General features: G+C 36.3%; 5 protein-coding genes across 6 annotated transcripts; 2 read left to right on the plus strand and 3 right to left on the minus strand.

The window, feature by feature from the left end:
- Positions 1 to 1,011: 1,011 nt before the first annotated feature.
- On the plus strand, positions 1,012 to 2,155 carry LOC110412133 (Stress responsive A/B Barrel Domain-containing protein). Its single transcript, XM_021422599.2, has 2 exons — positions 1,012 to 1,203; positions 1,765 to 2,155. Exons 1-2 carry the CDS (start codon positions 1,085 to 1,087, stop codon positions 1,961 to 1,963), a joined length of 318 nt encoding a protein of 105 aa, XP_021278274.1. The 5' UTR covers positions 1,012 to 1,084; the 3' UTR covers positions 1,964 to 2,155.
- Positions 2,156 to 2,265: 110 nt separating this feature from the next.
- On the plus strand, positions 2,266 to 3,971 carry LOC110412132 (uncharacterized). Its single transcript, XM_021422598.2, has 2 exons — positions 2,266 to 3,654; positions 3,754 to 3,971. The coding sequence occupies exons 1-2, from the start codon at positions 2,937 to 2,939 to the stop codon at positions 3,852 to 3,854; spliced, it is 819 nt and encodes a 272-aa protein (XP_021278273.1). The 5' UTR covers positions 2,266 to 2,936; the 3' UTR covers positions 3,855 to 3,971.
- Positions 3,972 to 10,164: 6,193 nt separating this feature from the next.
- On the minus strand, positions 10,165 to 11,730 carry LOC110412529 (DUF868 family protein (DUF868)). Of its 2 annotated transcripts, none has more exons than XM_021423077.2 (2): positions 11,706 to 11,730; positions 10,165 to 11,362 (listed from the first exon to the last, which is right to left on the minus strand). In XM_021423077.2, the coding sequence occupies exon 2, from the start codon at positions 11,232 to 11,234 to the stop codon at positions 10,335 to 10,337; it is 900 nt and encodes a 299-aa protein (XP_021278752.1). In that variant the 5' UTR covers positions 11,235 to 11,362; positions 11,706 to 11,730; the 3' UTR covers positions 10,165 to 10,334. The 2 variants fall into 2 exon arrangements, with proteins under 2 accessions (XP_021278752.1, XP_021278753.1); XM_021423078.2 differs by lacking the exon at positions 11,706 to 11,730 and adding an exon at positions 11,549 to 11,649.
- Positions 11,731 to 19,571: 7,841 nt separating this feature from the next.
- LOC110412669 (PPR containing protein) lies at positions 19,572 to 21,067 on the minus strand. Its single transcript, XM_021423264.2, has 3 exons — positions 20,810 to 21,067; positions 20,600 to 20,703; positions 19,572 to 19,822 (listed from the first exon to the last, which is right to left on the minus strand). The coding sequence occupies exons 1-3, from the start codon at positions 20,965 to 20,967 to the stop codon at positions 19,791 to 19,793; spliced, it is 294 nt and encodes a 97-aa protein (XP_021278939.1). The 5' UTR covers positions 20,968 to 21,067; the 3' UTR covers positions 19,572 to 19,790.
- A 240-nt stretch (positions 21,068 to 21,307) lies between these two features.
- On the minus strand, positions 21,308 to 25,016 carry LOC110412668 (phosphoglycerate/bisphosphoglycerate mutase family protein). Its single transcript, XM_021423263.1, has 9 exons — positions 24,627 to 25,016; positions 24,104 to 24,209; positions 23,761 to 23,977; positions 23,529 to 23,647; positions 22,963 to 23,058; positions 22,575 to 22,628; positions 22,399 to 22,497; positions 22,123 to 22,230; positions 21,308 to 21,786 (listed from the first exon to the last, which is right to left on the minus strand). The coding sequence occupies exons 1-9, from the start codon at positions 24,968 to 24,970 to the stop codon at positions 21,409 to 21,411; spliced, it is 1,521 nt and encodes a 506-aa protein (XP_021278938.1). The 5' UTR covers positions 24,971 to 25,016; the 3' UTR covers positions 21,308 to 21,408.
- Between the last annotated feature and the right edge of the window lie 725 nt (positions 25,017 to 25,741).

Here is a 25,741-nt window from a genome sequence, read left to right on the forward strand (position 1 = left end):
GTCATTTAATTTCTTGTATTGCTTTAACAGAAATCTAAACAAATCTTTTTGTATTGACTAATTAATTAAATATTTGCAAAAAGCTATTTGAGAAAACGTTATGTAAAAGTATATGTAACCCCTAGTGCAAGTTGGCCAAATGATAACCATGCATATATCTCAATGAGGAAAAAGGTATCCTTAATCATAAATCTATTTGATAGCAGATATGACCCAACTTTTCTTCCATGGTGCTTCATACTCTTTGAGAAAAAGTCCCATATTAAAGATTCCTTAAAGATAAGTGTGGTGAAATGTCATCCTTGTACTAAGGTCTAAATAATTTGAACCTTGGAAGCACATGGGAAAGACAAGGAGAAAAGTCCAGCAGTAAACATTGTGTTCTAGAATTCAGAGATAAAAAAAGGAAACAAAAGAGCTCCATCAATAGCACTCCCCAAGTCCCCATATGAAAAAAGAAGGGTTATTGGAACATCACTTAGACAATATGTTTAAATTATATGATATAGTCCAAGAATATGTTTGTTGTCCCCTAAGTAAATCTGTTGTCAATAAAAGAAGGAGCATCACTGATCTATCTGGCGGTGATATGACCCAAAAATTAACCACTCAATCTAATAATTCTTGGTAAAAATTAAAAGAGAAAAGAGGTTGGTGTCATGTGATAATAATGCCTGGGAAAATCAGGTGGCACAAGATCTCAAATATCAAGAAAAATGGAACTACATGACCCCATTTCATGTGCAAAAGCAAAGGCATACGACAATGGCTGAGGACAATCTTACTGTGCGGTGGAGCAAAGAAATGGCTGACTGGTGGGTCTCACCCCCCATGCAATTCTGTACCTTTCCATATATTGAGATGCTGATACTGTCCAACAAAGGAGAGACTGAAGACTTTGCCCCCTTGGGTCATGGTTGGTACTACCAACGGTGAATTGGGGTCGTGGTGCGTTTGCCACAGTGGACAGATGGGACTGTGGGAGTTGACACTAATAATTTTGTTGCGTGTATAAATTTGTTTGAGGTTTCTGTGTGAGGTTGAAACCTCAACTTCACAAGTGTGTGTTCAGAGTGGAGAATCAATGGCAGGGTTCAAGCATCTTGTGGTTGTCAAATTTAGGGAAGGTGCGGCAGTGGAGGAGATTTTGAAAGGAATGGAAAAGCTGGTTTCAGAGGTCGATGCTGTCAAGTCCTTTGAATGGTGAGCTTTTGGTCTTCACAGTCTTTTCCTTCTTTAAAAACTTTTGGTTATGGTCATTAAGATCAGCTGCATGTTCTTTATGCCCTTTCACTCACTTGGTGGGAAGAAAGTCTTTAAAGAAAGAAGAAAATGAAGTAAATAAATCATTGTTATGTTGATTGTATTTGCAAATTACTTGGTTTAAGTGAAATCATCACATTAGCTCTTCATGTGAATAGTATAAACATTGTTCTTTTTTATGGAAAAATTGCACATCTTATGAACAAAAGCAAGAGGCTAAAGAAAGTGGGAAACAGCTAGAAACTTGGACTTTATGGCTCCTAAACGGAAGCTCATATGTTCTTACTTCCTAGGTTTGACAATTGGTTAGCCTGCATGTTCATGGTGCCCCAACACAGGAAGGGTTCACTTACTTTTTGTCTTTGAAAGTGTTTTTCTCCATTAGAATTTGGTTAGGACGTTTATAGCATTTAAGCAAAAACTGAACCATTCTATTGGGCAACATCAATAGACATGTCTAGAAGCACTTATTTTCATGATCCACTGAATCTGTTCTAACAGGGGTCAAGACATCGAGGGTCAAGAGATGCTTAGACAAGGCTTTACCCATGCCTTCGTGATGACATTCGACAAGAAAGAAGACTACACTGCATTTGTCAGCCATCCCAGCCACGTTGAATTCTCTGCTACATTTTCAACAGCCATCGAGAAGATTGTTCTGCTTGATTTTCCATCTGTCCTTGCCAAGGCTCCAGCATGATCCCGAAAATCTTTCAGCAATAAAAAGCTACCCAGGAAATTAGTATTTTGACTATTTGTATGCTTATCTCTCTTGTATGTATGCGTCTGCATTTATCTGCTTTTGTGTTATGGCTTGCCATTTCTGTCAATTTCCAAACAATCTCAATTTGTATTATTAATATGCATCACAGACATTTAGCTTGCTGATGAATGGACAGGTAGCTGGTTGCTGAACTGAGGAATCACAAAATCCTTTTCACCGCACTCTTTTGGAGCGTTACTGCTAATCTTTATGCGCCCAATAATCCTGAAAGAGGATAAAACTACTTTTTTGACTTTGCTGTTTCTGCTAATCTAATGTCCTCGATGAACTGCAAATAGGTTAATTAGCCTTAATCATGATGGCCCCATCTTAACAACCCTGTCTGCCATTATAATTCTACAGTGGCACCAAGAGTATCAAAATAAGTCTTAGACAATTTTCATCAGGATAGCAACTTCTGATTGTCATAATTTAGATGCAAAAATGAGTAAATTAATTATGAAGAAATGCATGCACTTCGCACTAAAGGCCATGAACCTGAAGAAAGTGACCAAGCATGTGGGCTAAAGACCGACCCACCAGCATAATATCAGAAAGTACTCAGAATTGTGAGTATTAGTAAAGGGTGAAACAGGCAGAATCTTATAAAGGATGTTCAGAGGAAAGCAAATGTTCCACTGGAAAAGATAATAAGTCCATGTGAGGATGCTAAATTTCAAACGTAAATAAAATAACAGATGAAAGATAAGGCCATTTCTTCCAATATTATTCCAAAGATGCCACCAATAACCAAAAAGACTAGGGAGAAAGTAACATTCCCTTAGCAGATCTAAAGTAGATTCTTTGTTTTACACTTTCTAACCTCCCCCCCATCATCAAAGAAACCCTCTCTGCAATTTTGTTCATATCATCTGAAGGGCCAAATAAGCAACAGGAAAAAGGGGAGAGAATGCAAACATCCAAGAAACTCAACTTTCTACATTTTCTCCTTTCCCTCATGCTCTTCTTTACCACCTCCACAGCCCAACACACTCGCCCAAACCATTGTGGGAACATTAAGCTTCAAACACCTTTCCTAAGTCAAAATTCCTCCATCTCATCCCTCTTAACCCGTATGATCAAATGCAAATCTCAGAAGCTATATTTTAGAACTTCTATTGGTCTTTTTCCTATCTCTTCTATTGATTACACTAGCAAAACACTAACAATCTCTCACCCCTCTTGTTCTTCTTCACAGCAGTATGTATCCCCAGCACTCCTCTCTGCTGGTTTCCCTTCTCCTCCTCTCCCCAACTCACTTCTTCTCTTCAACTGCTCAAGCAAAAGGCATCCCAAATCATCATTGATCCACAACTGCACTCGCTTACACATATGTGGAGCTGCTTTTGAAGTCCAGGAACCAGAAATTAAAGTGCCCTATTCATGTCTACTTGTCCAAGATATTGAAAAGCTTGACACTAACTTTCATCCAAATGATTTGAGTTGCTCAGATTACAGGAGGGTATATAGAAGGTCTTTAAGTGAGGAAGACTATGAAGGAGTTGAGCTGGGGACAAGGATTTCTTTCGACATTCCTGACCATGTACCAGATATCTGTAATGAATGTAAAAAGCCTAATGGCAATTGTGGTGTTGGGTTGAAGTGCATCTGCCATGCAAAAGAGTGCAGTAAGTACCTTTATTGCTTGATCTCTTCATTTTGTATTTGATCTATAATGCATTTTTCCGATCTTATGACGTTTGATTACTTTAATGGTACTTTTGCAGAAGATAAGGTCATTTCAGCAGCCAGATCACTGAGCACTGGTATTAGCTTCCTATTTCCCTTGTTTTCTATCATTGTTCTGATGAATTTCGGGATAATATGAGAAATTTTGAAACGTCAAATAGAGAGAACAAACACTGTATTTTTTTCGCTTTTCTTCCTCATGGATGTAAATTTATATCTCCATTTAGTTTTCAACTGGATTGCTCTTTATGTTCTTTATCATTTATCCACAGTTACACACACACACACACAGAGGAAATGCACCTAGTTTGAGCCTTCTATTTATGAAAGCACCAATCATGAAATGGTTAATGATGAAACCATGCCTTATCTCTCTATCATCACATGGTTGATATAGTGAGAAACACATGATCACCAATTTTCCAAAATCAATAAGCGTATGATCTCTAGTTAGTGATATAAATAACATTATTTATGCAGCTAATATGCAGGACAACGTTTTTCATCCATTGTTTAGACCTCTACACTCAAAAAATAAATAAAACGATGAAGACTATGTTAATCATGTAGAAACCATCCATTATTGATATACTCGGTTGACTTGAATAGCTTTCATACAAAGTTATCAACAGAGGACATCTTCTTCTATACAAAATATGATTATCAACAAAATCGAAACGGCACAGTTTACACAGACCACTATCTGTTTCCTTATGGCTAAATGCCAGCTAGACATTGCTTCTTAGCAGGGAAGTAAATGTCCTCTATCCATCCTGAATCTACTTCAAACTGAGTTTGTCACAGCCCCGTGTTATGGTTTAAGTTGATTAAAACAATTAAATGCTAGCTTATCCAGAAATAGTTACTACTATTATATATTTATTTACAGTGTATTTCAGTTATCGTTTCTACATGATATTTATAACATATTAAGAGTCTTTTAGCAATCAACTATAGCTTAGACCAGAAAATTACCTTCTGACATGTCAATATGCATTTGACATCTGGATGCAGAAGAATAATCTGGCAAATAGCTCACCTAAATATCAAAGCTCTGATCAGCATACATGGCAAGAGGAAAACAAAAACTAGAGAAACCATTTTATGCTAAGCACACAACTTTTATGACACCATAACTGAAGTGTTTTAGCTTTCATCTATTCAGCTTGGACTAATTCATATATCCCATGATCAATCGCTAAAACTTCATTTAGAACATCAGATGAAGATACAAAGTGTATCAGCAGGACAACAAGTAAATACAGGCAGCTAGGAGTTCCATAAACAAGAGAAAGCAACTTCATCTATAAGCAGCATCAACTTGTACTCTCAGAACGACACAAAGATAATCAACAGAGCTTGCATACTGACAACTACATTGAGATAATAAGGTGATCAAGATCCATCAAATTATGTACAGGGGAAAATAATTGAACAAAACCAGAAGAAAACATAGTGACCATTTTGTAGGTGTCTGGTGAATATTTAACTGCCTCACAGCAACTTTGAATACAAACCTTGAGTGGAAAATGAGGCCATCAGGAGAAATGGGGTGGAGAAGGAGGCATCCATTTCCCTTTACATAAAGCTTTAGGGTACACTATTAAACTCACTTTCATTCCACGACCCACAGGTGGTAACTGATAAGACATTCAAAATCAAACAAGCTCATACGATTGTTAGAATACTGAGATGCTATCTGATGAAATATATGTTGTTAAATTCATCTTTACAGGCTATGCAAGGCACTTTCCAACTAGCAAAGAATCCACGAGAACTATTCCCACACCATGGGTCACTCAATCTATTTATTAAGCAATATCCTCAATCTGTAAGGAGCTTACTCGCATCAAATTTCTTCAATATGAAGAAAAAAAAAATTGAACTAAGAAAGTTGGAATAAAACTGGGCTAGTGACAGAAGCAGGAATGATTATAATTTTAAAGAACATCCTGCAAACACCAACAAAAAATGATTTCATGAACGGTATATCAGAGACACCATTATAACAGAACCGTTCCACCAACGGTTGCTTATTTTAAAATGATTAAAAATAAAATAAACAAATAAACAAACAAAAAGAAAGAAAGAAAAAAACAGATTGAACAAGAAGATCATATTCTTCTGGTATTCTCTGATTTATAGGAAGGGGAACGATGGCTGATCAAAAGTATTCCTCAACAGTAGTAACTAGAAACTTTTCAGATGATAACTGACCGAAGCATTGTCTCAGTCTCGGGGCAAGACTCCCCTCTTAGACACTCAAAGTAGCTTTTGAATTTGCTTTGCTGAGAAAGGCATCCCTTCCTTTTTCTAAATTCTCCTCCTCTAATGCCATGCCTTAACCCTTAAGTGGTCTTTGATGAAAAGCCCGGCCAAGCCAACAACAGAAACCGAGGCTTCTTCCCCTGAAGTTTGTTCTTTGCATTAAGGTATAGCCTCTTAACTCTGAAACTCAAACTGTTTCATCTTAAAACCTTTAGACTATTGGACAAATTGAAGAATCTGAGATAGTCATGATTGGTTCTTCCTATTGTTTAACTTCCTTGTATGCTTTTTTTTTCCTTCTATTAAAAGGGAGTCCATATGAGTGTGATCTAAGACTTTAATTAAACCCTTGCAGGCCTGCACCACCTTAGTTAATTTTGTTACACAAAAACAAGAAGTACTACAACTTTAAGTAAAGAAGCCATAGACAAACTGTAAGAGCAAAACATTGTACAATCAAAATCTTCCATGATACTTTTTCAGTTAAAGCAAATTCAAAGAGACAGAGAAAAGAGGATGGGCAGACAGAGAGATTTAAAGGTTTCAAGGCAACGTGCACGAGCGGCACGTGAATTTTGGGTACTGACCGTAGTAGTACTGTTGGAGTCACGATGTTGCTACTCACGTGCGCAACCACGTTTCCTGCCTCGCCTGGTAATCGTAATGCTTTGGCCTTGGGCAGCCTATCTACCCATTTTTATCTTCAGCCTACCTATGGTTTTGGGCCTACTTCGACTGGAGTCGGGCCCTGTTTGCTTGCCCAGAAAACCGTCCAGGAAAATGTATGCACCAAAATCAAAACGTACATATCTTGGCATTTCTACTTTTATGATATTTAGGGTAGAAAGTAGGTGTCTGGCAATCAATTGAACCCAACTTGTTATAAGCTCCATTACAAGGGGAAATAAATTTCCATGACAAGGAAAAAGCAGGTCAAGATTAGCGTGTCTGAAGCCACGAATTATAACTACTGAGTGTTTGACCAACTCTTAAGTTTACATCAACTGTTGGTGTAAAATAAAGTTGTGACAAATTTGTAAATGGGCTAATTAGTTTGATCTTGTCAAGCGGGATGCCATTTTGTAAGAGTTGGTGAACTCCCACTACTGAGAATGGACTACTTGGGCAAAGCGCTGGAGATATAACAAACCGATGTGATAGGATTGAAGAAAACATCTAGGGTGGATTCCTGAACCATTTTTTAATTTTAATCCCAAAGATTGCACAAGACCATTTTCAAACATATATCAAGCTAGTCCAAATTTCATATTCTTTTTATAAAGGAAAAAACAATTATTTAACTGCAAAAACCACCCAATGATTATGATGGTGATTTTATTATTACCATATTCTATGGTTGGTGTGCCCAAAGTGGTGTTGTTTGATGAAGGTGGATCTGAAATTTTTTTTTTTTTGGTGTAATTTTTTCTTATATTTCTCTTGAATGATGCCTACTATCTGTGAGTGTGGCTTATAATCTCCTGTTTCTGCTAGCAAGGAATTGAAATAGGAGTTTTTTGCTGTTTCCACTAATTCTAATCCGCTTTAAGATTTTGGATGATTATAAATTGAAGTGTGACTGTTCATGAAACCATATGCTGTTTTTGTAAGCCAAGTTAGTAACTGACTGTTGTCTCAAATCAGATTCTTTTGTAAATTAGAGGATGCTCTGTTTTGATCAATGAAAATCCCTACTTATTCAAAAGAAAAATCTTCTTATTACATGTTGGGGGAAAAGATGGAAGTCAAAGTAATATAGAAGAAAATGAAACAATGGCAGCTTAGTTTTTTTCCAAGAAGGTGAAAGTTTAACTTGGACCTTCTTACTACATGATCTGAGTAAGGTACAAAAGGCCAATCATGGTGATTGTTGAATGATGTTTTAATGTAATTTAATACTACCTTCCCTTCATCAGAAAGCAACGGTTTTCTTTTCGTGTGGTTTTATCTATTGAGTGTTGACGCTCTCATGGATTGTTCAAAAGAAAAGAAAGGGTCACAAGGAAAATGCAAGAGGAATTATGATCTGGTGGTCCTGGAACAGAAAAATTTTGGAAGACTGGTGAAGAATAGGTGGAATAATCTGTCAAGGAAAAAGAATTTGTGGTGGAAAACCAAACCCCATCATGATCTCCAATACATCAAGTCTCCTTGCTCAGATGAAGGGGAGGGCAGAAGAAGTTCCAAGTTCATTGCTTTGTAGGAATTCCTCCATGATTACAAGAATTTCTAGATGTCAAAAGAATGGTAGAATAAGAATGAAAGAAAATTTGGGTCATCCTAATTGGGTTGCATGATTTCATTGACTTTAATCTAAGGAATTATTCTCAACAACTACAACTACAACAACAAAGATTGAAATATAAAAGATTCTCCTCTTGTTGATCTAGTTCCTAACTAATCCCAAATGCAGCACCACTTTGGGTTTCAAACAAAATTTAAAACCATTCATAACAATGACAAGAAATTGACAGGCTCAAGACTCAGCACAGCCTCAATAGTCAACAAATCTTTTCACCCTTTTGCCATTTTGTTGCTCGGCTGGTGCAAAAAAACCTCCCCCAACATTCTCTTTCATGTAGCATAAACCAAGTTTGTCTTTATCTTGGAACATTAATCATGGTGCTGGCCACCGCAATTTAAGTTGTCTGCTTTGACAGCACTTATCTTTTGGGAGTTTTAAGCGTCTTTAATAAATGTCCAAATAAAAGATAAGTTACCCTGTTTTTCCTATATCTGTATAATTCCGAGTTAATACAGAACATTAATGTCAGTACCAGAGAGACCCCAGAGATATATCCTTGGCTTGTCTCCCCAATGATAGAATTATGTGCTGTCTTTAAATTCCAAAGTCTGTTTTGAGATGGTCCACAAGCAGATCTGTCCTGTTAGTCTCCATTGAAGAACATGGTTTTATGAAGCTATGAATCAATGAGTTTGCAATTGATGATAATGCTGAAGCAAACTAGGAAATGAAATTAAATGGAAACAACAGAAGGCTGGTGAACCTACAACTATTCAACTACTACTCTTACCATCACACATTCTGCAAGATCTTTAAACCTTTTCTGCCGTGCAAAGACAATGCCAAAGGATTTATTAGCATTTTCTTAGTTGTCTTCATTTAAATTTCACAGGTACAAAAGAAGGGGTGGAGCCAAAGAATTAATGTTACTCTTTAGCAAAGGATATCTTTTACTTCCTGAGCTTCTGATGGTCCAATGAAAAGCCTGAGTATAAGAGTACTTAACGCCTACAATTTATAGTGCCAATCTCTCAGTTAACTGAATCCATGTGTCCTTGGGAAAGTTTTGCTTCTTGCTTGTGGACCATATATTAATTCCAAAGGACCAAGGGGACCATGATCATTGCTAGAGGGGCTAACGGGGTCCTAAGACAGAGAACGTATCAAACAAGCCAAGTCCAAGCTCGCTAAAAGCTTGTTCAAACTTGATTTAGTGCTTGATGGAACAAAACATGCGCATGTTCACAGTTGTTTTCATTGCTCAATCATGCCTAGCATGCTTTTTCTATTATAAAACAATTTTACAACGAAAACACAGTTAACATGGAAGGGAAGAAGACAGCATGTGGTTAACAATTGCTCTGCCAGAAGATGAAGTTGTTTCGCTAATTTTTGACTTCTTGGAAAACAAACAAGGGCAAGCAGAAATGATGCATTATGTTAAGAAAAAGGGTAATGATGCTTATTAAATGCTCAATAAACAAGAAACTTTATACAGTTATACCTTATAAAACCAAATTCAAATGTGTAAAAATGGAATTATATAATGGTCAAATTGTTACTGATCAATATCAGGAGATTCCCAACTTTATTTTGTCCTTTTAAGGGCAAAAGCAATCTTCCTTGATATCTTTCAATATATCCAAATGCTTTTTAGCAAATCTTCATTGATACCCTTCAAAATCCAGAAAAAGCTTGTTCGGGCTGTCTTTTCGTTTACTACCTTTTCAATTATTTGAACCTCACAACAATGTCCTACATTTACATTTTTACTGGCACTCTTAAGGTTATGTTTCCTGTAATTAATCTGGCAAATTTGCATTACCATCCTAAGTCTCGAGGAAGCAGATGACATGAGAGTGAGAGAAACAGATCAAAATTCACACCAACCTTTAGTTATACCTATAATAATCAACAATTTCACATTTCTGCAACTCAAAATCTAAGATATTCTGCAGTTCAAGTTATTTTCTTTTCTCATATGATCAAAGAATTAAGTATCTATTCTTTTCAAATAGAAAGTGGGAAGAAAGAAGAAGGAAAAAGTGGGAAAAAAATTGGAAAAATTAAAAGAAAAATAAACAAGCATGAACAAAGTCAGTTTCTTTATGTGCTCTTACAGGCATAAATCAACAATGAGAATTCAACTCTGTCTTGACCTTTCTGAACCAATTTCTCCTCCAACCAAAGCCGGCTATCTAATCCGCTTCTTGTCCTGAACATGAACACAGCAGAACCAGTGGCAGGATTGAAGAACCAGTCATGCACATCCCACATCAGATCAACCAGCAATCCATCAACAAATATTGTCTGGTTTCCTCTAAAATTCCACTGCAGCCTTTTTACGCGAATCACTGTCTTCTTGTCGATACAAACTGATAAAACTGGATGCTTTAGGCCTTCATGTTCTCCACTACATCTGATCAAAACATCATGTACAATGCCTGTATCACAGAATTGAGCCTTGGTGGAATAAAGTGTATTGCCTGAACAATGTTCTTGCCGAGAAATGAGTGAGACTTTAGCAACTGGGGTGGTAGTCTTGAACTTCCTGGTCACAGCTTCTTCAGCCATATCTCCTAGAATAAGGCCTATCTCTGAATCAACCATGACCAGGACATAGAATCCATCTACCGGTTCAGGTCCTGCATCATACTTAGCAGTAGAAAGATCCCAAAACACTTCGATCTTCAAATGACCAGATTCAATCATTTTGCTGCCTTTCTTCTTCCTGAAAAACCTCAAATTCGTGTTGAGCTTGAAACATGTAGACGGGTCATCACCAAAGTTTATGCTTAGGCCTTGACCAGTTTGGTTCTTGCACCAGGTGACTTTGATCAAGAGCTGCTTCTCAGTAGAGAGAATGACTTTGTAAATACCTGTGACTGCATTCTGGACTGAAGGCACTAGGCTTGGAGGGATACAAGCATGGCTAGAATAGCTAGAACATGAAGACTGAGAAACAATTACCGCGTTTTCACTAAAACAAGAAACAATGTCTCTCATTGTAGCCAAACAACAATACTGAAGATGGTAATATTGAAAACTGCAACTCGGTATCTTCTTAGGAGTATGAGAGAGAGAGAGAGAGATCTAAAGGTTTGGAGAAATGAGTCCTTCTCTTTTGGCTTGTCCTGAGAAAAAAAAAAATGAATATGTAAGAACTGGACAAGATAGGAGCTTTTGAACTGTCTCTCCCCAATTTCAATGTTCTAAAGAAGAAATTTATGTTATGGAAATAACAGGAAGGCAGGTAGCAGCAAGGAAATTCAGGTTATCTGACAGGTTCATATGTTATTAAATATGAATCCCTCTCTCACCTTATATAATCTGCAATAAGTAAGGAAAGAAACACAGGAGAGATACTTAAGACGCAGAAAACTTCAAGGTTTCTTTCTTTACTCTCTTTTTGCCAGTTCACAATAAATATTAAAAATTAAAAAAAAAAAAAGAAGAAAGGCAGAAAAGAAGTTGGACCTGGTCTGGATACCAGCACTAGGTGTGACATAGTCATGGAACCTTTTAGTTCCTTACCTTGGCTTTTGTGAGTATCAATGCTAATTAATACCATACTATAAGGTGTAATTAAAGGTGAAAAATTAACAAAAAAAAAACTAAAGCAAAAACTTTTCAATAGAGAACGCTTTGTTTATTCATCACTCTTGTTTAAGCACAGAAAGTTAGTGCAATGGCCCTGGTAAGATTTACAAAAGGTTTTGGGGACAGTGAAAACAAGAAACAATGGGAGGGAGATAAATTTTGAAGGTAGATTTTTTTACTAAAAATAATGTAGGCAGAGAGTTGATTATGATGGTGAACTTTGGCCCCACAAAATAAATTTAGCCTCTAGACCCACCACCAACTGGTGCTTCCAACACACCTATGATTAAAAGCAAGGCATAATGTGAGCAAGAAAACTTTACTCTTTTTTTTTTTTTTCCTATTTTCTGTTTTATATATTCTTTCCTTTTATCCCTCATATTATTGAATATATTCACCATAGAGATATTAAAATTAAAATACTTAACTAACAATAAAGTAGTGTGTGACTTTTTTAAATTAGGGCTGGAGCTGGTCTACTTGCTACATCCTTTAATACAAAAATATCATATGGTTACAGTTAAGAAGCAACATTGAAATCAATGCCAAGCCCCCTTGAACTTTATGGTCAAGATTCCTCCTCACCCCTAGCTCCCCCACCCAAAAAAAAATGGTTTTCAAAAATAAAATTCCCCTCAGAAACTGTTTTAACTGTCTGAATTATTCCTCCAGAGGTGATAGATAAAGAGTAAAGGTGAAGCTTTGTTGATATGGATTAAAGTTGGTTTGCAGATATATATATATAAGTAAAGAACCCATGATTTGAGTGCTTTAAAAAGTTCAAAAGAAAAAAGGGGGGCAGAGACAAGGCCTGTTAATTAGAACATGCATGTGGGTGTTATGTTATCATTAAGAACCATATTAAGAAAAGCTTTGAATGAGAATAGAATAGGGGCATTTACATGGAAGAATCTGTCATCAATACATAATAGAACAATTCAACAAGAGTGTTATTGTTTCTTGTTATTTTTGTTTAGGTGCAAATTTGAGGACTGAGAGAGAGTGGGGGGATACTTTGGGGTCATATGGACCCCAAGAAAGGACTGGACCCTAGGGCATGCCCCCCCATTTGGCCAAGTAAATGAGAAAATGAATCAATTCAAAGTTAGGCTGAAGGGCCTAACTTTTGCCCTCTTGAATGTGACTGTTGGAATGTATGTATATATCAAACCCAAGCTGAGTCAATAAATCTCTGAAAGGGGACAGAAGACATTTGCAGTCAATAAGGTTAATTGGGGAGTTGCACATTAGAGACAAATTCATTGGAATTAGGCATTTGTCTATTAAGACCATTTTAGGGGCGGGCTTATCCCCTCAAAATATTACCAAATTCGCACTGTGTAAATTCCTCAATTGTTTTTATTTTAAATCCAATTTAATACTATATTATTAAGTATTTCAAATAATTACATAGATAAATCTTGACATTATGTAATGACGATTATTAATCCTATAATAATTCTATACTAGCTACAATTTTACTTAAAATGTGAATACAGTGCTTTAAATATTTAATTTTATAATAAATACATGTATTTTTTTATTAAAAAAATCGAAAATATGCGCATGCCTATTCATAACATTTGCTAAATCTAGCACATGCTTTCGATTAAAGCTGGCATCCTAGCTGTCTTGTTACATTATTAATTTTCTTACCTAAATCCTAGTTAACGCTTTACCAACACTCCTAAAAAAGATGATTAATTACCTTAATCTAACTATTTATAAGCCCCATAACATTTATAGTCATTAATTGGGTTTATTAATCTGTCATCATTAACTAATAATGATCCCTGCATAGGCGGCCAATGAACACTTTTCAGTTTTCCTAGAGATCAGTTCAAGGCAAAACTTTATTCTTCCCTTGGTTGCTACTTGTTAGCAAGAAGCTTTCTCTTCCTTTTTCCTTTTCTTTTTTTTTTTTTGCCCATTAACATATATAGTAATGGTTAAGTTAAAGCTGTATTTTTACATAGAAAGGCAACCGTTAAGTACGTAGTTCACGAGGGAAACAACGTGAGAGCAACAAAGCAATTAATTAAAAAGAGAATGGAATCCAACGTAAAAGGAGTTGCTTCTCTTTTAGCCTTATATCAAACCAAGAAATTCTTATCAACCCCACCAGGAAGCTTGAAGCCCAATAATTAGTTAATGTACAGACATGTATATACAGGTTTTTCGCTCGTCTTATCAAGGACTTACATTTTACTATAGGAATAAATTAATAGATTAAATAAACTTTTTATTATTTTAAGATAATGTAAAATCCTGTGTGAGTTGTGTTCTACTTTATTTTCTTGTAATGGTTCTTGCGAGGAAAATGTTTATTGAATCATTGATCTTCTTTACCTGTTGTCAAGGTCTAGAAATTGCTGGAGAACATGCCTGTTGCAGCTAGCTTCTGAAATTTACCAATGGACTTGCATGCATGGTTTATAATTACTGGGTGGAAAGCCAGAGAACACAATCTCGAGAAGAAATTACACAACTTGGGTATCTAAAAGCCAGCTCATGGTTTAACATATGACTCTATACTTGTTTGGGAAACAGTAGTTTGTCAGGCCTGTTGCAACTTGCAGGCAAAGCTTAACATTGAAGACCCAGCCAGAGCCAGCAGTTTGCTAAAACAGAAGGAAACTGCAAAAATATAATTGAAGAGAAAGTAATAGAAGAGAGAGAGAGAGAGAGAGACCTTTCAAAAGAAAATGAAATGTTCCTTTCTTGTTTGTGTGTCAAATTCCTGGTGATATCATCGGATGTCGTCAGTTTGCATACTTGCATATGAAATTATAGAAATTTGGGTCACTTCTCATTTCTCAGACATGTGAGAGATGGAGGCCATCTTCACTAATAAAATAGGCTTGGAATTCTTAAACCAGTGATATACTTCTTAAGGAATACAAATTATAAAAATATTTCGATAAGAATTCCAATTATATATATTCCATTCATATGCAATAAGTGGTAATAAAACAATTGTTTTGAGATCTCCAAAGGGCACAAAGTTTTGGCAATAATTAGAGTTAAAGACTTCTAAACATGTTTCTAAGATCCAGGGAAAGAGAGAGAGAGAGAGAGAGACATTGAAAATGAAGTCAGAACTGAACGTGATATAATTTGAAGAAAATTAGCAACTAGTACTAATTAATTAATACGTTCAAGTGTCTGGTAGCTCTGTTCCAAACAATTCCCTGAAACAAAGGGATAATTGCTGCATTACAAGACAAGCTTTGGTCTGACCTTGTACTCGATCAGTTCGACTTGATGATGATCATGAGAAGAAGGCTCCATAAATATTAATATCTCTGGTCAACCACTGAAAGTCCTTCCCCTCAGGCTCATTCTACAGGCCAACACATTTATTTTACAGAAAGAATCAATTACCTCAGCAATATTCCATATCCTCCATTGCTAAAAAATATTTCTTCTCTTCAATGACTTCTTCATAACACATTCATCAGCAAAAGTATAAATTCTTATTTTTTTTCCTGGTAAAACTATTAATCAAATGTAAAATGACATTATAAGGACTATTAATAAGGGCATGTGCAACTTTCTGTTTCCCAAGCTAATCCCAATTTAAAAATGGCAATTATATTGATGCAGTGTCCATAAAATGCCTTCTAACAAATCAAGCAATTCAAAGATATTATATAGAATGATGAATCTGCTAGTTTTTGGCAGCTTCTTGGAAACTGACAGTCCATTTTTTTTCTTTGTTAAACAGAAAAGAATAGCAACTTAATCAATCCAAATGACACTTAAAATTCAATATTTATTCCTTGCATCGTTGTCTTATCTCTCATTCCCACAGCTAGCTAGCTTGCCCCTATTCTTGTAAAATAGATTACCAAGTTGCTCACGTTTTATACATGTTCTTGTATGGAAAATACACGCACCCAATGCTTCAAATCTCCCTGGATCCTCATAGCGTTAGGTAACGAAATTTATACAGATATAAAGATCTATGCCAGATTAAGAAAATATCTGGTAATTAAACACAGTAACCTCAGTTTTGTTGCGTTGAATTGCACCCGTGATTCTCCAGTGAAAAATGAATGTACATCAAAAACAATGTCGTCCACCAGAAAGAGAGAAGCAGAAACACAGGCATGCATGTACTTGATATCATGTAATTGTCCTCACTTTGTACAGTTCCATTAAGCCTACAAAGTTAGGGATGTGGATGGGATGGGTTGGGGCGGAAGGGAGTGCATTCCCTGTCCCCCACCCCGCTTCCTCAACCTTATTCCCTCCATCCTCGCCTCCTCCGAAATCCGTCTCCATTGCACCGGAGATTCAGGCTTGCCGGGTTCAAGTGAAATTGACAAGCACATAAACGTTGCAAAGCTGTTATTCTTAGTTAGTTACTTGCTTGAATAAGTATCGTAGCCAAATTCTGACCAAACTTAAAAACTTGTCCAACTCTGCTTACTGTCATAATCATCAGACAATCGAGACTCAATTAAGATTGACATGAACTTTGCAATTATGAAGAATTGATGTTTCATTAGTGTAAACTTACACAGAACTCAATCGTAACCATGAAGTGTGTGAATGATATGGAAATAATTCTGGGCCCAATATCCTCATTACAGAGAATGCATTTTGAGTGAGGGTGGTGCAAAAGGGGAGTTAGACTACAGCAAATGAGACAATTTGCATTGTAAACATCTTATAACATAATCCCTTTTGGGTTCACTTTCAATCAATATCAATCATAAAGAGGTATGGGTGGCACACGAGGCTGAAGGAACAAGTATGAGACAAACACGCTTTTCAATAAATATCCTGAAAGCTAAAATGCAGGTGGCTTTCCATCGACTAGATTCAACATATGAACACTTAAACAGGCTTTCAATTCTGATCACAAAAAATAATGAAAGAAAAGAAGAGAAAAGAAAAGAAAGAAGCTGTTCTATTCCTAAGGTAAATTAAAATGGGAGGTGATTCATCATCCACCAACCTATAGGAAAATTTTGTTTTGCCGGGTTTTTTTTTTTTTGGGGGGGTTTTCCTTTTATGTTTTTCTTGTCGCAACATGTATGACCTTTTGCAAAGGGGGCATTGATGCTGTTAGGTAGGAAAAGCACAATTCAATACTGCCATGGGGTTGTAGCCCTTAACTTTTACAAGTAAGTCTATCATTGACGGCCCTTTATATCTCTTTCGTGGAGCCCCAAAGCTGTGTACCAGCAAGTCATCGCTGTTCGAAGCCAGTCAAGCACTGGCGGTGAACCACCAAGAAACATAATCCCTACCGCCTTTCTTTCTCTTATTCAATTTTTGTTTGAACAGCAACAATCATATGTACAGTTCTCTTAACACATCCTATGAATATTAACACACCCTACACTGACCCTTGAAGGCTATGAAACGTTCCTTAATGAAGGTTCCGTTTTGTCTCAAATCTATCACAATTTCCCAACCACCTTGAATATTAACACAAAATGACATGACAACAGCCATGCCAAGTAAGTACATGCAACTCTCCTATCAGGCAGGTACCATTAGAGTTTTGAAACATTCTGTGTTCATGTTCCAAAATAAGGATAAAGCAATCTACATCAGCCACAGCCACCAGCAGAAAAACCAGGGAACATCAAGCATACATCATTCGTATTAGTGGAAAGTGAATCCAACTTGCTGCAAAAACACTGCGACTTTGGTGAACTAAAGCAGCAGCAACATTTACCCAAGTGAACTCTTCTCAATGAACATAACAGTACCTTCCTGTATTTGTTTCACATGGTTTTACCCTGTCTTTCATCCCAAGGCAATGCTACATGTTGATTAAGCAATAACTCAAAGAGAGAAATAACACAATCTGTTAGTCAATATTAATTTCTTAAAAATAAAAGAAATAAAGTTTTTAGAAAAATGGGTTTTGAATGTGTGGTGGTCTTTTCTTCTTCCCCACAAGTGTCAATACTGCAATCCCTAGTGAAGATATTAGATTAATCTTAGTGTAGGCACTTTACACTTCAGCCATATGAGTAGCTTCATGATCTATCCTCATTCGGTGCTGCCACTCCATGCACTCCTCTATAACCAACTCTGGAAGCAACCAATCAAGCATAGCTAATAAAACTTGCCGGACAAGCACCATTATATGTAAGTTATAGCAACTCCATCTACAGCATGCTTAGCTCCATCACATTTCCTTCCAGCAAATCTGGGACAAAATCTTAAATGCCTTGGCTCAATGAAAACTTGATACCAAGAACAAATTTGCAAGGAATCCCACTTTCACAAAAAAGTTTAGAGACTCAAGTTACCACATTATCACAAGAACCATGCAATAAGACACACTCAGACATTTATGTAAGTAGTAATAATATGATATATTAATCAACAATAAAGGGTTGAGAGAAGAATTCAAATATCATTTGGATTCAAAAATGGAATAATTTATCACTATCCATGGGTATATTTGCTATCCGGTATTGAAATATCTGCCTGATAAAATGTTGGTTTTTAGGAACAATTTTATTTAGGTTCGATCAGCTACAAGACATTTTGCTGTTTACTCTACTAAGATGTGCAAGTGCAGAAATAATTTATAATTAAGAACTCTTTATGGGTTCAAGCTTGAGCCACTCACAGACCAAAAAGACTAAATACTGCAATATCTATCAGAATCTTTTAAACTCCATAGCTAGGGTTACATTTTCCATGATGCTAAATAAACAAATGATACAACAAATAAGTTTTCTAATGCCTCATGATCTTTATATAGCACCACAGTCCAAACTTTCAATGAAATGACCAAGTACACCATCCTCATTTCAAGGAGATAAACTTTTCAAGTACAACATTAGCCAACTTTAAGCCAATCAAAATCAAAATTCTTATAAAATGGGTGCAACAATAGCTACTGTTTTCTAAAACAATTATCATAATTAGTTTCTACAACCTTAAAGGATGCAAAGAATAGGCTTCTAATTACAAAATTACTATAACAACTCAAGTCCAAACATCACTAACTCAAAAACATTTTAATCCTAAATCACATGACCTTCAAAAACTTAAGCTCAATTTTCTAATAATGATTAACTTAGACCTTTTAAGTCTTAACTATCACATTCAATGTGCGATAAGGTATCACAATCTCATCCATAAGTCCTTGATGTCCTCACCAAGGCCTCACATCCGATGTGGGACGGGATATCACGATCCCACTCTCAAATCCTTGATGTCCTCATCTCAATGTGAGATAAAGTGTTAAAATCCCACCACTCAAATTCTTAATATCCTCATCAAGGCCACACATCACAATCATAATCAAGACCCACTCTACAAGGCCAGGATCTCACCAACACAATGTGGAAGTCCACACCAGACTAGCACATGCTCTGATACCAACTGTAATGATTCGAGTCCAAGCACCACTAACTCAACAACCTTTTGAGATATCATACGGCCTTCGAAAATTTAAGCTCAAGATTCCAATAATAATTGACCTGGACCTTTATATGGATCTTAACAATTAAATTCATATCCAATGTGAGATGGAATATCATAATCTCACCTACTCAAATCTATGATTTTCTCGTCAGAGCCTTAAATCCAATGTGGTATGGGCTATCACAATTACGATGGCAACAGAGACATGTTCATCTCATTTTTATGCACTAAATTGAGGCATTCATCACCATTCACCATCATAACCATAACCCAACAGGTCAAAACTGCATACTATTATGGGTTTTTCTCTAATTATTCAGATGATGTTAATAGAAATTTGTAGCAAAAGAACCATCAAATGCAAATTAAAATCATCACAAAGTAAAGAGGAGAATTACAAGAAGTTACTTAAAACCCCCCTACTGATTAAAGGTGGGTAAAAAAACACATTCAGCAAATTGAACCCTTAAAAGCTGAATTCTGACTAATGGAATGAAAGTAAGCAGCACCACTAGACTCAGACAAGAAAGCTCCGACCTCTACAAGCACTTGCTACTAGATGGGACTGATATAATTAGCAAACCTACCTGTCAACCACAAAAAGACAAATCATAGATAAAGTCACACACAGATTATACACATAAGAACAATGAATTTAATATCTGCCAAATGATCTGAAAATGATGATAACATCTAGACAGTACAAGCAAATATTATCCCATCTTTTACCTTCTTTATTTTCTTTTAAGAAACGCTACTTATCTAACTATGACAAGAGTGTCCTTACCAGACAGCAAACTTTCATTTACACCAGATTAGCATCTTGAGGAGATGAAATGCCTCCCAATAACACTAAAAGATACTGAATTAACCAATTAGGTACCTTCTGCTTCAAAAATGGATTTTACACAGAGCTTAGTCCAAAGAATGCAATGCTTGAATGCACTGCCCCCATAGTTGCTAAAGTGTTAATAGGATGAGCTTTGGAATTTATGACCAACTGGCTAAAAATTTAATCAATAGGGCTTCCATCAATGATAACTCGCTGGCTACTGCTGAGTGGCTTAAGGTACAAAAGCATGTAAGCAAATCTTCCCACCCAGCCAACATCCACAGGGACAGGCAAAGAACAAAAAATGCTAAGGATAGCTTAACTCTAGTTCAAATTGTAGAATTTTCAGCAAAGAATTAGTTCCAGTAAGAATGAGGCATCCGCAGCAGTAAATCCAGATATCTAAACAATTCACTTTGGAGTTTGAGGTTTTCGGAAAAAACTACCTAATTAAATATGCTCTCTAAGCAACCAAGATGGAAAAACAGAGCGCGTAAACCGAAAAATGTCAGAAAAGCAAAAATGGAGATACCTTCAGCACAACTTTTGGCATCACGGGGAAGCTTGGAAACAAGGCAAGCCGATGCAACTGCACTGTGAACCGGTTGAAGAGTGCTCAGTTCTCGCCGAACCAACCTTCAGAAAATTACCAAAAAAAAAAAACAAATTCTGAAACAATTAGATCATAGGAAAAAAAAACCGTTTCTTCTATTCGCAAAGAAACATAAAAAAAGAAAAGCACCGAGAAAGAGAAGGAGGCGAAATCCGGGTTTGGCGAAGATTGAAATTAGAGCGAAGCGAAGGATTAGGAACTGAAAATGGGATTCTCGTTCTCGTTGTTGTTGTTGTTCTAAAGATTGGACGAAGAAAAGAAGATCTTGATGCAATTGTAGCTGCCATTCTATGTTCTCTCAATCGGAAACCCGAAAACCTCAGCAAAACCCTGGTCCCCAAACCGGTGAATTTCGCTGCTTTGCTTCGTTCATGGGGCTTCGTTTAACGGACTAGACCTTAAAGAGTCCACCAAAGCAAAAGCCCATTAGCTTCCAATGGACTACAAAATTCTCATTTTACCCAGCTGACTTGCTTTCATTTAATTGCATATTACAGTAATGAAGATTCTGAATTTATTTAATGAGCATGCGTTACCGTAGCTTCATTGCCTAGTCTTGGCTGCCTAATCCAACTTCTGCAGTAGATGCAATTCTCATTCCGTATCTCAACTAAATCCAAATAACAGTGAAGTAAAAAGTTTCCATTCTTACTGAACAAATTGAACCAATATACATCATGAGTATTTCAAAGCTTTACGAGATATGTCAGATTTACACATCTTCACATTTAAAACGATTCATCATCCACTGTTGATCTTGTAATTGGTATAGACCATCTCCCTAGATGGGCAGTGTAGTTTATGCACCGTATAATGCCTCTACCAGGAGGGCCATCAGGGAAATCTACTACACTGATGCTCCCCACATCGAGATGGAATGATCCTAGCCATTCTTTTCTCAGATTTAGGCAGTGTCCCATCATTGCTACGTGCACTGCGGGATGACCAACAGCAACAATGATCTTTTCTTTCTCAGATTCGTTGGATAGTTCTGTCAATAATGAACTCCAGGCTCGCCCAGATTGCTCCCATAGTTTTGACAAGACTCCATCCTCTAATCCATTTAACCAACCAGGGCGGCGGAGAGATGAAACATCAATTGTGTCCTGCAGAACAGGTAAAAGTGAACGATTAGAACAACACCTGCAGAACACTAGAATAGAGCTGCTTATCACACTTTTATAGCACCAAAAGTGCGTTTGAGACAAGTCTCTCAGCATGCAATGTTTAATAAAGAAGTGCAGATAGCCAGTCTTCATGCTAAGCTCTTGACCACAAACAAATGAAGCAAAAGGATCCTTTTGCCCTTATCAATCATTGTTATGGCATGAATTAGATGTAGTTCATAATTAAGATTCCAAATTTTTTCCTCCAAATCTCTATGAAGAAAATACGTGAATGGAAATAGAGATATCCTAAAATGTCAAGCTCAGATATCCTGCCTTTGTTGATTGCCGAAGGATTTCTGCAACATCAAGGTCCTGTATATTCCCCATCTCCACATAACGAGGCACACAATCCGCACCCAAGCAATCAGCAGCCTCTTGCACCTACAATATAGACAGATTTTTGGAATTAGGGGACAAAAGGGACTCTTAAATGGAACTCAAATACTAGCACTATCTCATTTATTTAGTTAATCAAGAGTGTGCGAGAGAGGGGCAAAGCAGAGTATGACTTCTCACATATTGACTGAAAGACAATGAGGATGAGCTTACTCTGGAGATAATTGTGGCTGTCTCAGCACAGGCATTCGTTGGGCTGCTAACTATGGCACTCACTTTCAGATCAAGAAGCAACTCTGCATTTTTCTGGGCCTGTTAAGAACCCACTGAAAGGATTAGATAATATGACTTTCAACTATTAATCCATAGAGATGGTGTCAGTTTTGTACCTGTATAACCCCAAGCATGTTCATTGGCGGATCACCTGAGATGGACAAACTAGCCTGTGGATCAATAAAGGTAATGATTATTAATCGCAACATTTTTAAATGAGATTTTAACCCAATATGATGATAGAGTAATACAACAGACTGCAAACAAAAAATTAATTTACCATTATTCACATTGCATTCCCTCTGTAATACGAAATATATTAACACTAAATCAACAAGGCTTATAGGTATGCTAGTCCCAAGGACAATTCTCTGGTAGATGATATCAGTCTCAGGCTGCAAGAGAATGTGTCTGAATTTGAGAGCACCATTTCATGCAACTTATGGCTATACATATCACCCATTACAAAACAAGTGGCAATCTACCAAGCCATTGCTTCCATACCTCGGTATCCTGTGTGGATCCCTGACAAATGAGTATGATCCGCTTGCTGGTCTTTCTTCCTCCAGAGCTCCCAGTAGCAACAGGTGAACTTGGTGTCTGCAACAATATTTCAACCATATTGGAAAATAAGCCACAACCAACTATGTGACCTACGTAGCAGTAATTCTCACCAAAGAAAATAAATGAATTAATTGAAAGAGACCTACTGCAGTTGCATAAAGGAAAATTCTTTCCATAAATTCAGAAGTCCAGCTCAACTAAAAACTGATCATGTGCATAGTCAAGTGTGATAACCTGATTTAAAGTAACATCCATTTGTTTGAATATTTATAGCACGCATCAACCAAGAAATGATCAGCTGTGAGGAAAGAGAATGAAATGATACAAAAGCAACAAAAATTCAAAACAGCAATCAGCTGCTGAGTTAGCAGAATCATTCTGGTTTGGGCTAAGAAACCTTATTTCTGCTATAGCATATTTAAAGGTTTAATCCACCGCAAGTTAATGCCAGTAAGGAACAAAGTTTAAAAAGTCCAATAACTTTTAAAAGTAACTTTATATCATACCTGATTTAAACGATTAAGACAGATATGTGGAGACCCTCCCTCAATCCGTGGGGTGAAATCAAGCACACTTACACCACAATTGCTCTGAAGTAAAACCCTAAAGTATTCTGTTCCTAGTCCTGATCATCAGGAAAGGTAAAAGTATTAAAAAAAAAAAAAAAGAGTAAGCTTAACAATGATCATCTATCTTTGCATACTAACATGTAACCATAACAGAGAAAGAGACCAGTACCTATTGCTGTTGCAACTAGAGCCTGATTAACAGCATTGTGAGCAACCACAAGAATAGACTTGCTTTCATGAGCAAGGATTTTAGTCCAGCAATTTCTGGCACGTCCCCACAACTCTCTGACCGGATAATGACCATCAATGTTGAAATTTGCAGCATCAACCTGCCACTGGCGATAAGCTGGACCAAACTTTGCTTTTCCCTCATGCTTTAAGAGGCCCTAAAATCCGCCAATAAACTGAGATAAAAATCATCACAAGACATTAAATCTTTCTAACCAAAAGTATACATGTGCATTGTGAGTTTCAATTAAACAGAAATACGAGACAGATTGAGCAAAACATACTTGAAATGAATAAAGATCAATTTCTCTCAAATCAGAATCTGTTATAATCTCTTCCTCTCGAATTCCCCATATGATTTCAGCTGTTCTTTTTGAACGAATGAGAGGGCTGAAATAAGAAAGAAAGCCCACCTTAGCCAAGTGATGATAAGTAAGAGTTCAAAAGAAAAGAAATCTTCTGGAATTACCCTGAACAAGTGTTATATTAACATCATAGTATTAGCCATTTTCTTTAATTAAAAATAAGCAAATAGCTAAATTTTAGAACGTATCCAAGCATAATCCGGTTATTAAAGATCCATTTTTCATTACATAAAATCAAATTTAAATTTAAATTCTTCAATAAAAAAATAATTTCAACTCCTAAATTATCCATATATATACACACTTCCAACTCTTCCATAGTACATCCTTTTACCAACGTATTTTCAAAATTAAAAGGTAATTAATTGAAAGTAAAATACTTAAAAACAACCAAACAGAATGAAAATTGAACTGAAATTCAGAAGATGGCGGCAAAGAAGACCTGGAGAAGCAAACATCGAAGGAGTCATCGATGAGCATATAGCGGGAAGTCTCGGCTTGAGCTTCACCTTTCTTAGTCAAAACCGAGAAGTTAGAGCTCCCTTGGATCCTACCTTCCTCGTTCCACGTGCTCTGCCCGTGCCTCACCAGTACCACCCTTTTCGCCGCCTTTATCGGAGGGAACGGAACCGACGCGTAAAGCTCCGGCCTCAGCTCCCTCTCCTCCGCCTTGTTGATCTCTTGGAGACTCGACGATGATCGGACGGTGAATGGACTTCGACGTTTGGTAGGGAGATGGTGGAGTCGTCCGTGGACAAGCGGAGGAGCTTGTGCGAGGGAAATCATCTTAGAATTTTTATTTTTTTTGAGAGTTTTGGTATCCTGTTTTCGCGGTAAATATTGAAAAGGATTTTCAGATTTTTGTATGGTTACCGTTGTTTCCATAGAGCAAAGGAGGGAATGACGTGTGGCAACCGCCACCAAGATTTTTTTTTTTTTAAAGAAAAATAAAATATAAGTTAAAATTTCATAGATTTTTTTATTCAAAAAAAAGTAAATGGACATCATTAAATTGTAAAATCAAAATTTTGAAGCCTATTAAAATAATTATTTTTCAACTGAAATAAAAATATAAATTCTGTTTAATCCTTGGGTTCTCTACATTTGTCTTTTGATCCTTTTATCTTAAAAGAAAAAAAAAAAGGAAAATGGAAAGAAGAGAACAAAATTGAAAAAAAAAAGCAACAAAACAATATAAAAAAAGTTTTGGATTTCCCTTTCCTAATTTTTCCTATTCTCCTCTATTCTTTATTTTTTCAAATATTTTCAAATAAAAATAACATAATTTAGAATGATTTTTAACAAAATAATTATTAAACATATACATTTAGCCAATAATTATTAAAATTATTGAACTGGTATGGTTTTAAACTAATTTTATTTTGCTACAATTGACCAATATAAATTTTTTTCTTTTTTTTATTTTCTTAATAATTCTGTATCACAAAAAGAATAAAATCCTAAAATATCCTACCCATTAAAGGTTCAATTTTTCCTTTTTTTTTAATTTTCAATTGTTTTATTTTCTTGGTTTAGATAGAACAAGGTTGGGTGCAA

The sequence above is a fragment of the Theobroma umbraticum genome, unplaced genomic scaffold (genome assembly GCF_002168275.2).
Source record: "Theobroma umbraticum cultivar Fairchild unplaced genomic scaffold, ASM216827v3 scaffold_95.0, whole genome shotgun sequence".
Lineage (NCBI taxonomy): Eukaryota > Viridiplantae > Streptophyta > Magnoliopsida > Malvales > Malvaceae > Theobroma > Theobroma umbraticum.